The sequence below is a fragment of the Cyanistes caeruleus genome, chromosome 27, assembly GCF_971803275.1.
Source record: "Cyanistes caeruleus chromosome 27, bCyaCae1.hap1.1, whole genome shotgun sequence".
NCBI lineage: Eukaryota > Metazoa > Chordata > Aves > Passeriformes > Paridae > Cyanistes > Cyanistes caeruleus.
This window is the reverse complement of record NC_141727.1, coordinates 923,714-938,910: the sequence shown is the minus strand read 5'-3', so window position 1 is coordinate 938,910 and position 15,197 is coordinate 923,714. Positions and strand designations below refer to the sequence as shown.

Sequence of the window (15,197 nt, the reverse complement as noted above, 5' to 3'; positions counted from 1 at the left end):
TTGGAGTGGAGCCGGGAATGGGTCCCGGGAGGCCCGTGCGGTACCGGGGGCAGGGCAAGGCTGTCGGTGCCAGAACCGGAGTGAGTCCTGTCAGCGGTGGATCCCGGGGTCGGTGCCGATATCGGGGGTGGGTCCTGAGCTGCCGCTGCCGATACCAGGGTCAGTCCCGGGATGCCGGTGACGGTAGCGAGTCCCGGAGCGGTCCCGGGGAGCGGTACCGGCGGTGCTGCGGTACCGGCGACGGGGCCCGGGTCTGGGGGATCTGGAGGGGGCGGTGCCGGAGCTCTGGGGCGGTGCCGGGGGTTGGTCTGGGGGGTCTCGGGGCGGTGCCGGGGGTGGTACCGGTGCCGGGGCGGTGCCGCTCCGGGGGTGGGCACTGGGCGGCCGTGCCCGGCGGCTCCGGCAGGTGGAGCCCGGTCCCCGCGGCGGGCGGGCGGACGGGCCGGGCGGGCCGGGCATGGCGGGGTAACGGCGCGGAGCCACCATGCGGCCCCGCCGCCTCCTGCCGCCGCTGCCGCCGCTGCCGGTGCTGCTGCTGCTGGCGGCCGCGGGCGGGCGGCGGGCGCGGGGCGCGGCGGAGCCGGGAGCGCACGGTGAGAGCGGCCTTTGTGTGCGGGGCGGGGGGCGCCGCCGGCAACACCCCCGCCGCCCTCCCCGCCCGACCCCCGCTCCCACATCCCTCCGGCATCCCTTGGCCTCCACCCCCTGCTCCGCACCGCTGCCCCAGCCCGACCAACGCCCCCACTCCCCCATACCCGCCCGAACCCCGCATCGACATCGCCCCGGCATCCTTTGAACCCGATCGCCCCCCCGCGCACCGCCCCCCGATCGATCCCAGCAGCGGCCCCCCATCCCCGCCCGACCCCCGCCCCGATGTCCCCCCGACATCCCTTGGCTCCGTCACCCCCTCAGCAGCACCGGCCCCCTCCCGACCCCCGCCCCGACACTCCCCGGCACCCCCCGGCCCCCGCACCCCCGCCGCCCCCCGCCCCGGATCCCCATGATCCCGACATCCCCATCCCCTCCCGGCCCCCCCGGCTCCTACACCCCCGTCCTTGCCCACCCGCCTCCCCACCGCGCCCGCGCCTCCGCTCCATTCCCCCGCTCCATCCCCCTTGTCCATCCTCCGTCCATCTCCCGCTGTGTCGGTCCGGCCGCACCCCCGTCTGTCCGTCTGTCCCCCCCTCCCTGGGCGGTTCTGGCCAGCGGCGGGCAGAGGGTGATGGGTGGGGGGCCTGGGCAGTGCCAGGGGGTGCAGCTGGCTGGGTGGGGGTCACGGACAGAGCTTGGGGGGACGAGAGGGTGGGGGTGGTCCCAGACCTTGCGGTACAGAACGGGGGGGGGGTCCCGGGGAGCGCCAGGGGTTCGTGATGGTGGGTGGGGGTCACAAACCAGGGGGTGAAGGAAGTTGGGTGGGGACCGTGGACAGGGCTTGGGGGTGCTGGAGGGTGGGTGGGGGTCCTGAGCAGAGCTTGAGGGTGTCTGATGGTGGGTGGAGGTCCCAGGTCAGAGGGTGCATGATGGTGGGTGGGCAGGGGGATCCCGAGCAGCACCGGGGGGTGTAGGGTGGTGGGGGGTGCATCAGGCAGGCAGGGTGGGCCTTGGGGTCCCCGCGGTTCCCTCTGACCTCATCCTGCACCCCAAACCCTCCTGGCAAAGCCCCTGTGCCAGGGTGAGGCGTGCCGGGGGGTGAGAGGGGGGCTGTGGGGTGAGGGGGGTCCCTGACCCGTGCTGTCTGTGCTGGCTCAGCTCCCCTCTGGTGTCACCCCTGCCCATTCCCGTCCCGCGGGGTGACAGACGTGCCAGGGCTCCTCACTGCCACCCCAGCGCCTGGCATCCCCCGCCCCACCTCATGGGACCGTGGGGTCAGACTGGGAGGCACTGGGGTCAGACTGGGAGGCACTGGGGAGCCAGCGGGGAGCCAGTGTCCCTCCGGTGCCCGTACCACCCTCTGGGGATGGTGATGGTGGGGGGACAGCGAGTGGGGACGGGACGGCCATGTCGGTGCCCCCACGCTAGGGGTGGCACCATGGCCCCCCCTCTCCGGCGGAGTCTGGGGTGCGGTGCCAGCTGTCCCCGGCAGCTGCGGGTGGCCGCGGGGACATTCCTGCCCTCGGGTGCCGGCTGTCCCCGCCATGCGGGGGGACACCCCCAGCCCCTCCATTCCTCAAACCCGCCCCCCCCCCGCCCCGTGCATCGCTGGAGCAGCTGCTGCGAATTTCCCCCTCTCGCCCATTGCCACATCTGGGCCGCATCTGGGCCGGGGCGGGTCGGGGTGCCGGGTGGAGCGGGGGGTTCCGGGGCTGCGGGGGGCCGGGCGGGAGCCCCGGGGCGCGGGATGAAGGAGGTCGTTGCCTGGGTGACGGCGCCGGAGCCGGGACCGCTGCCAAGGGCTGCGGATCATGCGCAGGATGGCGCTGGCTCGGGGGGGCCGGGGGCACACGGGGGTTTAGGGTCCCCCCCCTCCCTCGAGCCGGGCCCTGTAGCGGGGACTTGTTGGGGAGATCCCTCCCTCTGCTGCCGGTGGGGCCTGCTGGGGTCGAGACCCCCGACCTTGGGACAGGTGTGAGCGACACCCAGGGGGTGCCCACCTCTGGTGGGGGAGTTGAGAGTGATGTGACTGGGTGCACCCACCCGGGTGGGCACGGCACCCTGGGGCCAGGAGCCCCCTCAGGGGGGCACACAGCAGTGATGCTCACACCCCCTCAGGACCTGCTGCCTATTGGGGAGCACCTGTGACCTGCCGGGGTGGTGGCTGTGACCTGCTGGGGATGGTGGGCACTGGGATGGCTCTCACCACCTGCTGGGATTGTGGCCATGACCCACCAGGATGGTGCCCATGGCTTTCTGGGATGGTGCCTGTGACCTGTCAGGGTGGGTCCCACCACCTGCAGGGATGGTGACCATCACCTGCCCGGATGGTGGCTGTGATGGTGACCATGACACCCCTGGGATGGTGGCCATGACCTGCCAGGGTGTGTTCCACCACCTGCTGAAATGGTGGCCAGACCCCCTGTGCTGTTGGCCATGACCCCCTGTGATGGGGATGGTGGCCATGACCCAGCAGGACAGGTCCCACCACCTGTTGCTGTGGTGCCCATCATCCATCAGGATGGTGCCCATGTCCCCCCGGGATGGTGCTCATGACCCCCTGGGGTGGTGTGTGTGACCCCTGGCTTGTGTCCCACCACCTGCTGGGATGGTGCCCCCGAGGTGTGTCCCACCCACCCTGTCCCTGTCCCTGTCCCTGTCCCTGTCCCTGTCCCTGTCCCTGTCCCTGTCCCTGTCCTTGTCCCTGTCCCGGTGGCACTGTGGGGGTGCCTGTGCCCACGCTACTGTCCCCACCGTGTCCCCACAGAGGTGCTGCTGCGGGTGCAGGTGTTTGAGAGTGGGACACTGGCCCCGCTGCCGCAGGCGGCCCTGGACGTGTTTGGCGCCCGCAGCGCGCTGGCAGCCGGGACCACCGACCAGACGGGCACCGGGGTCCTGCCCGTGCCCTACCGCCTGGGCTCCTGGCTGCTCGTCACCGCCGCGCGTCGCGGATACGTCACCGCCTCTGTCCCCTGGCGCGTCACCAAACTGCCACGTGAGTCACCCCCAGCCTGGGGGTACCCCGGTGCCTTCCTGGGCAGCTCTGCCTGGGAGTCCCCAGTCCCTTACTGGGGCCTCTGAGTCTGACTGGGGGGCACAATCCTTTCCTAAAGGGATCCCAAATCTCTTCCTGAGGGTTCTGGGCCATATTGGAGGCTCTAAATTCCTAACTGGGGGGCTCTGAGCCCTGGTGTGGGGTCTTTAGTCCCTACTGGGACCTCAGTCCCTTCCTTACAGGGGACCCCTAATGGGTTTCAGTGTAGGGGACCCTTACAGAAGGGTGTTTGGGAGGGCTCTGGCCCTTTTGGGAGGGGACAACCACGTCATGGTAGCCCCCAAGTCATCCCATCCCATCCCATCCCATCCCATCCCATCCCATCCCATCCCATCCCATCCCATCCCATCCCATCCCATCCCATCCCATCCCATCCCATCCCATCCCATGGATCCCATCCCATCCCATCCCATCCCATCCCATCCCATCCCATCCCATCCCATCCCATCCCATCCCATCCCATCCCATCCCATCCCATGGATCCCATCCCATCCCATCCCATCCCATGGCAGGGGAAGTTGGGGGCTCCCCCTGGGATACACTCCAGCCCTTTTCCCCAGGGCAGGGGGGAGTGGGGGTGGCACCAATGGGAGGGGTCACCTGGGGGTGGTGGGTGGCACACATGGGAGCACTCAGCTGGGGAGGTGGGAATGAGGGTACAGGGATTGTGGGGTACAGGATGGGGAGGGACATGGGGGAATGGGGGGTACTGGGATGAAGTGATACAGCGACAGGGATGGAGGGTGCATGGATGGGATTGTGGAGGGGGTCCCACCACCCTGCCCACTGCCTGCCCCCACCTCTTCCTCCTGTCCCTGTCCCCAAATGCTCCTCACCCCTTGCTGTCTCCCCTTTCCCCACCCCCTCTCTCCCCATCATTCCCCCCAAGCCTGGGAGGAGTGTGTGTGTATTTCGGGGTCCCCCACTACCTCCTCTTCCCCTTGCAGTCTACGCCTCCATCAGCCTCTACCTGCTCCCGGAGCGCCCGGCCACCCTCATCCTCTACGAGGACCTGGTGCAGATCCTCCTGGGATCCCCAGGTGAGACAGGGGGGTGAGACAGGGGGGTGACACCACCGGCCCCCCTGGGTGCTGCCACCCAGCCCGTGCCCCCCGGCTGAACCACGGGGATGTCGGTGGGTGACACCACCGTCCTCCCCCTCTTGCTGCCACCCGCCGTGTCCCCGCAGGTGGCCGTGGGCAGCCGTGGGCGCAGTTTCCCCGGCGGGCAGCCCGCCTGCCCCGCAGCTCTACCTACAGCCAGCTCGCCGCATCCCTCACCGCCGCCTCCGGCCCCGGCCCGGCCCGCGCCTTCCCCGCCTTCCTCGGGGCCGAGCAGGACGGCAGCGGTACGGGGGACACCGGGGACTTGGGGGGTGGGGGCGCACCCCATGTGGCCCTTCCTTAGGGATGTCCCCGTCCTTGTCCCCGCAGCCAATGGCACCTGGCTGGAGCTGGCGCCGGTGGCGGCTGTCAGCGTCCACCTGTTCACCGGCAACGGGACCGAGGTGCCGCTGGCCGGCCCCGTCCACCTGTCCGTCCCTTTGGCCCCCGACGCCGCGGCCGTGGTGGCCACCAGCGTGCCAGCCTGGAGGTTTGACCCCAAGAGCGGTGAGTGCTGCCGGAGTGTGGCAGAGGGGGACACGGCTCCTGCTGGGGGTGGCGGGGGCTGTGAGGGGTTCCAGGGGTCTCAGCCCAGCGTGTCCCCACAGGGCTGTGGGTCCGTAACGGGACGGGGCTGATCCGAAAGGAAGGCCGGCAGCTGTACTGGACGTTCGTCTCCTCCCAGCTGGGATACTGGGCAGCAGCTCTGCCCTCCCCCAGCACAGGTGAGGTGACACGTGTGGGTGCCCTGCTGGCCCGTGTCCCTTGGCTCTAGGGACAGGGTGGCAGCACCTTGGGGTGTTTCCCTCTCTGACCCCCTGTCCCAGAGCTGCCTGAGGGAGCTGGGACCACCCTGGGGTGCTCCTGTTGGGGTGGGGACTCTCCCTGATCCCGCTGTCCCCAGGGCTGCCTGAGGCTGGGGGGCACTGCAGCCCCTTGGGGTGCTCTGGTTCCCTTTGCCTCCCCCTTCAGACCTGTCCCAGGACAGCCCCTCAGGGCACTCTTGAGGGGGGCTCCCCTCTGACCCTGTTGTCCCCAGGGCTGGTGGCGATGGCAGCAGGTGTGACAGACATCACCACCTACCACACCATCTTCCTCCTCACCATCCTGGGTGCCCTGGCGCTGCTCGTCCTCATCCTCCTCTGCCTCCTCATCTACTACTGCAGGTCAGCACCGGCTGCATCCTCACCACGCTGGGGGTGGGAACAGAACCCAACATTCCCTGTGGGAATGAGGGTCAGCACCCACCTGTACCCCCTGGGTGCTCCATAACTGGGGGGGAGCATTTCCAGGCACCGTGTAACTGGTTACGGGGAGGGGGCAGCATCCTCCTGGTAGCCCTGGGTGCCCTGGATCTGGCTTTGGGAAGGGGGGCACCACCCCATGGCACCCCCAGGTGCCCTAGACCCCTAGGTGCCTACCCCTATGGGAAAGGGGTACCACCCTCCTGGCATCCTTGAGTGCCCTGTAGCCGTTTTGGGGGAGTCACTGCCCCTTGGAACCTCCCAATGCCCTCTAGTTGGCTATGGGGAGGAGGCACCAGCCCGTGGCACCTCTGGGCACTCTTCAGCTGGATTTGGGAGCCAGACACCGATCTCCAGACACCTGCAGGGTGTCCTATGGCTGGCTTGGGAGGGGGGACACCAGTACCCAGCACCCCCGCGTGCTCTGTAGCCCCCTCCTGTAGCTCCTTCCAGCAGGCGAGGGTGGGGGAGCAGGCGGCCCCCGGCCCCACGTGTCGCCGTCTCCCCGCAGGCGGCGGTGCCTGAAGCCGCGGGCGCAGCACCGCAAGCTGCCGCTGCCGGGGCCGCTGGACGCGGCGCGCCGGGACCAGGCCACGTCGGTGTCCCAGCTGGACCTCCTGTGCGGGGGCAGCCACCTGGAGACCGCCTCCTCGGGGGGGGACACCGACCTGCCCACCCCCAGCCTGCCCCCCTCCACCCGCGAGCTGACCCCCGCCCGGCCGGACTTCTTCCAGCCTGCGGCCCCCGCCCCGCTCCGCGCCGGCCCCCGGCCCGCGGCCGCCACGCTGGCCCCCCGCCGCCGCCAGCCCCCCGCCCACGAGGACTACGGGCGCCCCGGCGAAGCCTTCGGCCTCCGTGCCGCCCGCTCGGTGGACGGGCTGCAGCCGCCCGACGAGCACCCCCGGGGCACCCCCGCCTTCCCCCCGCGGCCCCCCTCGCCCTCGTTCTCCCGTTACGGGGCGCAGCCGCCCGAGCACCCCCTGCCCGAGCCCCCCCCGCGCCCGCCCTCGCTGGCCCCCCCCGGGCCCCTGCTGCTCTGCGGCCCCCTGGACCGGGGCGGGGGGCCCGAGGAGGTTTACCGGGGGGTGATGCCCACCCTGCTCATCCCCGCCCGCTACATGCGCCTGGCCCCCGGCGAGCCCGAGGGTCCCCCCGAAGCCGATGGGGGACCCGGCTCGACGGCGGCCGCGGCCGCGCCCCCGCCCCCCCCATCCTCCGGGCAGCCCTTCGAGGAAGGGGAAAACTGGGCCGGGGCCCGTGCCCCCCAACCGGTGAGCGGCTCGGTGGCCATCCCGGTGCTGCTGGACGGGTCGGCGGTGGCCCAGCTCAACGGGGAGCTGCAGGCGCTGGCGGGGCAGCAGCTCCTGGAACTGGGGGGGCCGCGACCTCCGAGAGCCTGGTTCGTGTCTTTGGACGGGCGCTCCTCCCAGGTTCGGCATTCCTACATCGACCTGCAGGGCAGCGAGAGGGGTCCCGGCCCCGCGCCCCCTCCCCGTCTTCCCCGGGCGGCCGGAGGCGGGGAGGAGGACGGGGGGCCCCGGCCCCCGCTGCCCGCAGCCTCCCCCGAGGACAGCTCGCTGGCCCCCTTGCTGGAAGCGGGCAGCGGGGGGCGGCGAGGGGGGGGCAGCGGGCGCAGCAGCGCCAGCGAAGCCCCCCGAGACTCCCTGACCAGCCCCGAGGAGGAGGCGCTGGCCGAGGCGGGCGACGCGGGGGACGAGGGGGGCGACCGCAAGAGCCCCTGGCAGAAGCGGGAGGAGCGGCCTCTGATGGTCTTCAATGTCAAGTGAGTGCGGGCAGGGCGGTCCCTGGTCCCCGGGGGGTGTTGAGATGGTGGGGACACCGCTGCTGTCACCCGTCTCAGCCCAGCACTGTCTCCTCCCACCGCCGTCTTGACATCGCTGTCCTATCGCTGTGCCATCGCACTGCCATCTCATCCCAGCTGTCATCCTGTCCCATCAGTGCCATCCCAGCTCAATCCCACACAGCCCATCATCTCATCCCACCGCTGTCATCCCATCCCATCCCACCCTCCCACCACCGTGTCCTGTCACTGTCCCATCCTGCACTGCCGTGTCGTCCCTCCCCACACCATCTTGCCTTGTCACCGTCCCACCGCTGTCCCAGCCCACCACAATCGTGTCCCATCACTGTCCCACCCCACCACCACCTCATCCCAGCACCACGGACCCCTTCTGCCAGGGGAGGGGCCAGAGAGAGCACAGCCAGGCCACCGTGTCCTCGTGTGTTTGAGACCCCCACCCTGTGCCACCAGGCTCTGCCACATGCCTGCTGCCCCTGTCCCCTCCCACCACCATCCACCTCCCTGTCTTTTGGGGGTGGGAACTGCATGCTCCATGTCCTCCCAGTCCTGAGCCATGTCCCCACTTGTGTCCCTGCAGGACAGGGGGGGCTGGCACTGCCCCCCGAGCCAGTGGTGCCTCCAAGCTGCCATAGGAGCCGGGGGGCTCCCGTCCCCCACCCTCATCCCCCTTTGGATTTTAACTGTGTTTCTAAACGTTTTCTACGTGGTGAGGATGAAGAGGGGTCATTGGGGCCAGGCTGGCAGAGGGGGGGCCATGGGGACCCCCCCGGGTGCCAGGCTGGGCAGGGAGCTGCTGCCTGCACCTGCCTGCACGTCCTGCCTGCTCCTTAGAGGCATTAATATATTAAACACACAAAACCCCCCTGCCTCCGCCTCCTGCCTCAGTTTCCCCCTTGCCAGGAGCCATGGATGGAATTTCTCCTAGAAACCGTTTATTGGGGGGGTGGCACTCGGGGGTGGTGGTGGTGTCCCCAGTGAGATCAGAACAGGAACGGGTGCTGGGGGCTGCAGCCCCAGCCCCCCCCGCTGCACCGGGACCCCGCGGGGCAGCAGTGGCGGCCGTCGGAGCAGCAGGAGCCCTGCAGAGAGAGATGGAGTGAGAGGGGGGTGATGCCACCCCTCACCCCCACCCTGGTGTCCCCCCACTCACCTGGGCAAAGGGGCAGCACCCCCAGGAGCCTCCCCGGGCCTGGCAGCACCGCTGGCCCCTGCGGCAGGAGCCGCTGGCACCGCAGGGCACGAGGCCACCCGGGTGGGTGCCAGGGGCTCGCAGTGGGACGGGGGGTGGCCGCCGGGGGGCTGAGGGGGCCTGGCGAGGGGCTGAGGGGGTTGGCAGTAGTGGGGTGGGCGCCAGCAGCTTCTCACAGCTCTCGGTGGCCACGTTGCAGGTGTAGCCTCGGGGACAGCAGTGCTGGTGGTCCCCGCAGCAAACGGCCTGGGGGACGCAAGGATGGGGTCAGTGGGGGACACGGCTCCAGGTGTCCAGGTACCAGGGCACAGGTACATCAGGCACCCCCAGGTACCTGGGTGTCCCTGGCAGAGCCCCAGGGACTGTGCCAGGCCCTGTCCCCAGGGTACCCACATACCCTCCATTGAGGGGACCAGTGACAAATGTGGGAGTATCCCATGTCTCTGCCCACCCCAGCCCTGCCTGTCCCCAAAGGGCCTCCCCCACAGTCACGCTCCGTCCCTACCCCTCTCCATTCCATTCCCAAATCCTCATTCCCCAGGACAAGACCTCACCCTGGGGTGCCCCCACCCCGAAACCCCCCACACCTGCTCGAGGGGGCAGCACCCCCAGGTGCCCAGGCTCAGCCTGCAGCAGGTGCTCCCATCAGGACAGCTCGTCTCTTCATCGCATTTGACATCCCCCGAGGTCACCTGTCCCTCCCGGGGCAGCGCCGGGGTCTTGCGCACCCAGGGCTGGCGGGTGCCCCCACCCTGCAGGCAGCTGCCCCCCTCGGGGTCGCAGGTGTAGCCCTGGGGGCAGCAGTGAACGTGGTCGGGGCAGCAGACGGCCTGGAGGGCAAAGAGGGGGGGCTGAGCACAGGGGACCCCCAGCAACACAGCTGGGGACCTCCAGGGGACAAGTCCCCTCCTGCCTGTTCCTGCCCTCCCCTGTTCCACCCCCCCTAGACCCAGCCTGGCTCCATCCCCTCTTTGAGGGGGGCAGACATGGGGACCCTCTTGTGATGTTCTGCCCCTCTGTGGGATGCAAGAATGTCCCTGGGAATCCTCATGTCCCTGTGGCCTTGTGTGCCCCCGTCACCACCTGCCACTGGAACCCCAAACTGGTCCCAGTTTGCAGAGGGGTCTGACTGGGGTTGGAGAGCACCAAAGGGGCCCTGTGGGGCCATGGGGACATCAGGGGTTTGGAGCTTGCCCTGTCCTTCCTGGAGGACAAGGGACATCTGCCCTCACCCTGCTCAGGGGACAGGGGACATTGGCCTTTGTCCCCTCAGGGCACAGGACACCCCCAGTCCATGGGGCTGTTGAGAGGGACAGGTAGTGACTGTGCCTTGCTGAACATTCCCATGTCCCCCAGGCAGGTGCTCCACTCGGGGTCCATTGAGCCACGTCCCCCCTCCAAGGACACCCCAGGACCCTCTGGAATCTCCTCATGCCAGGATCCCCCACTCCCCTGGGTGCACCCCCAGGTCCCCCACCCCACACAGCCATGGACCCCCACTGCCATGGGCAGAGACCCCACACCTGCTCGAGGGGGCAGCACCCCCAGGTGCCCAGGCTCAGCCTGCAGCAGGTGCTCCCATCAGGACAGCTCGTCTCTTCATCGCATTTGACATCCCCCGAGGTCACCTGTCCCTCCCGGGGCAGCGCCGGGGTCTTGCGCACCCAGGGCTGGCGGGTGCCCCCACCCTGCAGGCAGCTGCCCCCCTCGGGGTCGCAGGTGTAGCCCTGGGGGCAGCAGTGCACGTGGTCGGGGCAGCAGACGGCCTGGAGGGCAAAGAGGGGGCGCTGAGCACAGGGGACCCCCAGACACTGCCAGCTCCACAGGAGGCGGGACAGATGTGTCCCCTCCTGCCCATTCCACCATCCCCATTCCCCACCCCAGCCCCAGCAGTGAGGAAGGGGGGATTTGGGGCCCCATCACTCTTGACCTCCCCCTTCAGTGGGACTCGGGAAGGTCCCAGAGCGTCCTGGTGGCTTCATGTCCCTTCACCACCTCTGTCCCTTTGGGGCACCACTGGAGCCCCAAACTGGTCCCAGTTTACTAACTGGGGGTCTGAGTGGGGGATGTCAAGGTGACTCAGTGTCACCCCCATCCCCATGTGACATCAGGGAATGGGAGCCCTCCTGGAGGACAGGGGACCTTGTAACCCCCACCCTTGTCCTTCTCAGTGGAACAAGACACAGCTGTGTCCCCTCATCCCACCCAGGGGGCCAGGGGACATCTGCTCATCCTGGGGGGCACAGGGGACCCCCCGTACCTGCTCGAGGGGGCAGCAGCCCCAGGCCCCTGAGCTGAGCCGGCAGCACGTGTTCCCATCGGGACAGCTCGTCTCCTCGTCACACTTGACGTCACGAGCTGGGGACAGGGGACAGTCAGGGCTGGTGTCCCCTCCCCGGGACAGGACAGGGGGTTGGTCCCTGCTGGGGTCTTACCTGTGGGCAGTGCTGCCAGGAGTGCAGAGCCCCCCAGGGAGGTGCAGGTGGAGTGGATCAGGTCGCAGGTGGTGCCCTGGGGACAACAGTGCTGCCCATCACCGCAGCACACGGCCTGGGGGGAGACACAGGATGACAAGGACCCTGGGGATGGGGACACGGGGTGCAAACATAGGGGGCATGGCATTGAGGTGCTCTGTCACTGCAGGACACGGCCTGGGGGGAGAGATATGGGGTGACAGGGACCCTGGGGACAAGGACAGGGCGTGCACAGCCTGGAGGGCAGGGCATAGGGTGCCTGGTATGGGGGACATGGCACAGGGTGGGGTGTCCAGGGCCCAGTGTCCACCACAGGATGCCCAGCAAGGCATGTCTGGTGTGGGATCATTGGGACAGGGTGCCTGGTACCACTGTGAGGTGCTTGAAATTGGGATGTCCAGAATGGGGTGCCTGAATGGGCTGGTACAGGGTGAGTGGTGTGTGTTGGGGGTGTGGAGTGCTTGGTTTGGGGTGTTCAGTGGGGGATGGCTGGTTTGGGGTGTTCAGTGAGGGGTGGTTGGTTTGGGGTGTTCAGTGAGGGGTGGCTGGTGTGGGGGGTGGCTGGTTTGGGGTGTTCAGTGGGGGATGGCTGGTTTGGGGTGTTCAGTGAGGGCGTGGCTGGTTTGGGGTGTTCAGTGTGGGGTTGGCTGGTTTGGGGTGTTCAGTGAGGGGTGGTTGGTTTGGGGTGTTCAGTGGGGGGGTGGTTGGTTTGGGGTGTTCAGTGAGGGGTGGCTGGTTTGGGGTGTTCAGTGAGGGGTGGCTGGTTTGGGGTGTTCAGTGGGGGATGGCTGGTTTGGGGTGTTCAGTTTGGGGGTGGTTGGTTTGGGGTGTTCAGTGAGGGGTGGCTGGTTTGGGGTGTTCAGTGGGGGGGTGGTTGGTTTGGGGTGTTCAGTGAGGGGTGGCTGGTGTGGGGGGTGGCTGGTTTGGGGTGTTCAGTGAGGGGATGGCTGGTTTGGGGTGTTCAGTGGGGGGTGGCTGGTTTGGGGTGTTCAGTGTGGGGGTGGCTGGTTTGGGGTGTTCAGTGGGGGGGTGGCTGGTTTGGGGTGTTCAGTTTGGGGGTGGTTGGTTTGGGGTGTTCAGTGAGGGGTGGTTGGTTTGGGGTGTTCCGTGGGGGATGGCTGGTTTGGGGTGTTCAGTGGGGGGGTGGCTGGTTTGGGGTGTTCAGTGGGGGGGTGGCTGGTTTGGGGTGTTCAGTGGGGGATAGCTGGTTTGGGGTGTTCAGTGAGGGGTGGCTGGTTTGGGGTGTTCGGTGTGGGAGTGCTTGGTTTGGGGTGTTCAGTGAGGGGTGGCTGGTGTGGGGGGTGGCTGGTTTGGGGTGTTCAGTGGGGGGGTGGCTGGTTTGGGGTGTTCAGTGTGGGGGTGGCTGGTTTGGGGTGTTCAGTGTGGGGGTGGTTGGTTTGGGGTGTTCAGTGAGGGGTGGCTGGTTTGGGGTGTTCAGTGAGGGATGGCTGGTTTGGGGTGTTCAGTGGGGGATGGCTGGTTTGGGGTGCTGGGCACAGGTTTGGCACAGCTGCCTGTCCCAGGGTGCCCATGGCTGTGGCAGCACTCACGTTCTGCAGGGGACAGCAGCCATACTGCGTTGGGGACAGCTGGCAGCAGGTTGTCCCGTCAGGACACGCCGAGCGGCCATCAGGACACAGCACCTGGCGCAGCGTGACTGGGGGGACACACAGTGTCACCGTGTCCCCTGCGAGGGCACAGCGAGGGCACCCCAAGGGGACACCCCTTACCTGGGGCAGGGGGCTGGCGCTTCCAGGAGGGGAAGGCTGTGCTCAGGGGGACGTCAGTGTCACCGCTGGGGGACACACAGCGCCCGTGGGTCAGGTCACAGACGGTGGCATGGGGACAGCAGTGCACCTTGTCAGCACAGCATGAGGCCTGTGGGTACCAGCCACGCTTGTCACAGTGATGGCCATGCCAGGTCCCCCCTCAGTGTCCCTGTGTCCCCACAGCCCATACCTGGGGCATGGGGCAGCACCCCCAGGCGCCGCTGCTTGTCACACAGCATGTGGCATCATCGGGACACTCGGACTGGCCGTCAGGACAGGGCACAGCACGGGGAGCTGCAGAGACAGGTGAGGCAGCCCCGTGTCCGTCCTGTCCTCTTGAGGCCAACCCCTAACACCCCCCACCTGTGCCCCCATACCCAGGTCTGTGACACAGGACTCCCCATCAGCACTGCAGTGGGACCCTCGGGGACAGCAGCGGTGGCCCCCGGCGCAGGGGACACTCTGGGGAGAGAGAAAGGGGTGGGAGGGCAGGGGGGGGTCAGGGAGTGCCTCCCAAATGCCAGGGAGAGGGGGAAACTGAGGCACAGGGGAAGGGGCTCACCTCTGGCAGCTGGCAGCTGGCGGGGCAGGATGAGCTGTCCTGACACCCCATTGCACTGTGGACAGGCAGGGCCTTGGGGAGCACGGGGTGGAGGGGTCATCATCCCTTGCTGCAGCCCCCAGACCCCCCCAAACCCTGTGCACTCACCGGGGTCACGGGGCAGGGTCCCCCATGGGGACAGGGCAGCTGGCCCCTCACGCTGGCCAGGGCCACCCACAGCAGCACGAGGGTCCTCATGGTTCTGGGAGCACCTGTGGGATCCCCCGAACCCCCCGGCCTGTTTCCCTTCTCACTGAGTGGGCGGGCAGCTCTGCTCCCCAAATCTCACTTCTTCTTTCAGCCATGTGTTGGGAAAGCCCCAGCCCCGCACTTCACGCAGCCCCCCCACCCCGGGGTGCACCTCAGGGTGCTGGGGGTACCCCACAGAGAGCGGGGGGGGCACTGCGGTGTGTGGTACCCCAACCGCGCCCGATACCATCTCCCTGCGGCGCCGGACGGGCCCCCCCCCAGTCCCACTTCCACAATCACTTTCACTTCCCTTTCCCCGCTGCTGACACCTCCTCCCCGGCCCGGGGGGGCTCCGCTCCCCTCGCTGGGGGACAGCTCGGGGGGACCCCAGTGTCACTGCGACCCCCCCGGGCAGGGCTGGGCTCTACCCCTGGACATCCCCCAGCACCAGACCCAGTGCCCCCAGAGCCCCCAGTGCCCCCAGAGCTCCCAGTGCCCCCCGTGCTCCCAGTGCTCCCAGTGCTCCCAGCACGCCTCCCAGGAGGGACTCCCAGTACGTCCCAGTGCTCCCCCATGACCTCCCCGCGACTCTCAGTGTCTCCCACGGTCTCCCAGCGACCCCCGTGACTCCCAGTTCCTCCCAGCACTTCCCAGTCGTCCGTATGACTCCCAGCTACCTCCAGTACCCCCCAGTGACCCCGTGACTCCCAGTTCCTCCCAGCACCTCCCAATGTTCCCAGCACCTCCCAGTGCTCCCAGCACCTCCCAGTTCCTCCTGGCAGCTCCCAGGGGCTCCCAGTGGCTCCCACTACCTCCCAGTGGCTCCCAGCGCTCCCAGCCCGTCCGGGTTCCCCGGTGTCTCCCGGTCCCTCCGAGTCACCCCGTGATGCCGGTGCCCCCCGGTGACCCCGGTACCCACCAGCGCTCCCAGTTCCCTCTCCCGGTCCCTGCCGCAAGCCCCCCCCTCCCTCTGACCGCAAGCCCCGCCCCCCACCGCTCATTGGCCACCGGCCGCGCCTGCCGCGCTCCCATTGGCCAGCCCGGGCTGAGGGGGCGGGCACAGCGACCGCCGCACCCCCGTCACGTGACGGAAGATCACGTGATAGCAGCCCCTCCTCCCCGGGCGATGAAATCGGGGGGGGGCTCGGCCGGACCCTGGG

The 15,197-nt window shown here is 68.7% G+C and overlaps 2 protein-coding genes across 7 annotated transcripts; one reads left to right on the top strand and one right to left on the bottom strand.

Annotated features, from left to right (window-relative positions):
- Positions 1-441: 441 nt before the first annotated feature.
- On the top strand, positions 442-8,682 carry FAM171A2 (family with sequence similarity 171 member A2). The gene is made up of 9 exons (XM_086864374.1): positions 442-593; positions 3,359-3,586; positions 4,594-4,686; positions 4,836-4,994; positions 5,080-5,256; positions 5,358-5,474; positions 5,789-5,915; positions 6,505-7,776; positions 8,393-8,682. Exons 1-9 carry the CDS (start codon positions 485-487, stop codon positions 8,445-8,447), a joined length of 2,337 nt encoding a protein of 778 aa, XP_086720500.1. The 5' UTR covers positions 442-484; the 3' UTR covers positions 8,448-8,682.
- A 48-nt stretch (positions 8,683-8,730) lies between these two features.
- Positions 8,731-15,020, bottom strand: GRN (granulin precursor). 6 transcript variants are annotated; one of them, XM_086864028.1, is made up of 13 exons: positions 14,957-15,020; positions 13,957-14,060; positions 13,810-13,881; positions 13,625-13,709; positions 13,438-13,541; positions 13,209-13,356; positions 13,029-13,135; positions 11,440-11,554; positions 11,265-11,362; positions 10,528-10,770; positions 9,592-9,834; positions 8,966-9,250; positions 8,731-8,894 (listed from the first exon to the last, which is right to left on the bottom strand). In XM_086864028.1, exons 2-13 carry the CDS (start codon positions 14,044-14,046, stop codon positions 8,796-8,798), a joined length of 1,689 nt encoding a protein of 562 aa, XP_086720154.1. In that variant the 5' UTR covers positions 14,047-14,060; positions 14,957-15,020; the 3' UTR covers positions 8,731-8,795. The 6 variants fall into 6 exon arrangements, with proteins under 6 accessions (XP_086720154.1, XP_086720158.1, XP_086720156.1 ...); XM_086864032.1 differs by having other exon boundaries at positions 8,731-8,764; positions 9,150-9,250; positions 14,957-15,016; XM_086864030.1 differs by having other exon boundaries at positions 14,850-14,975.
- Between the last annotated feature and the right edge of the window lie 177 nt (positions 15,021-15,197).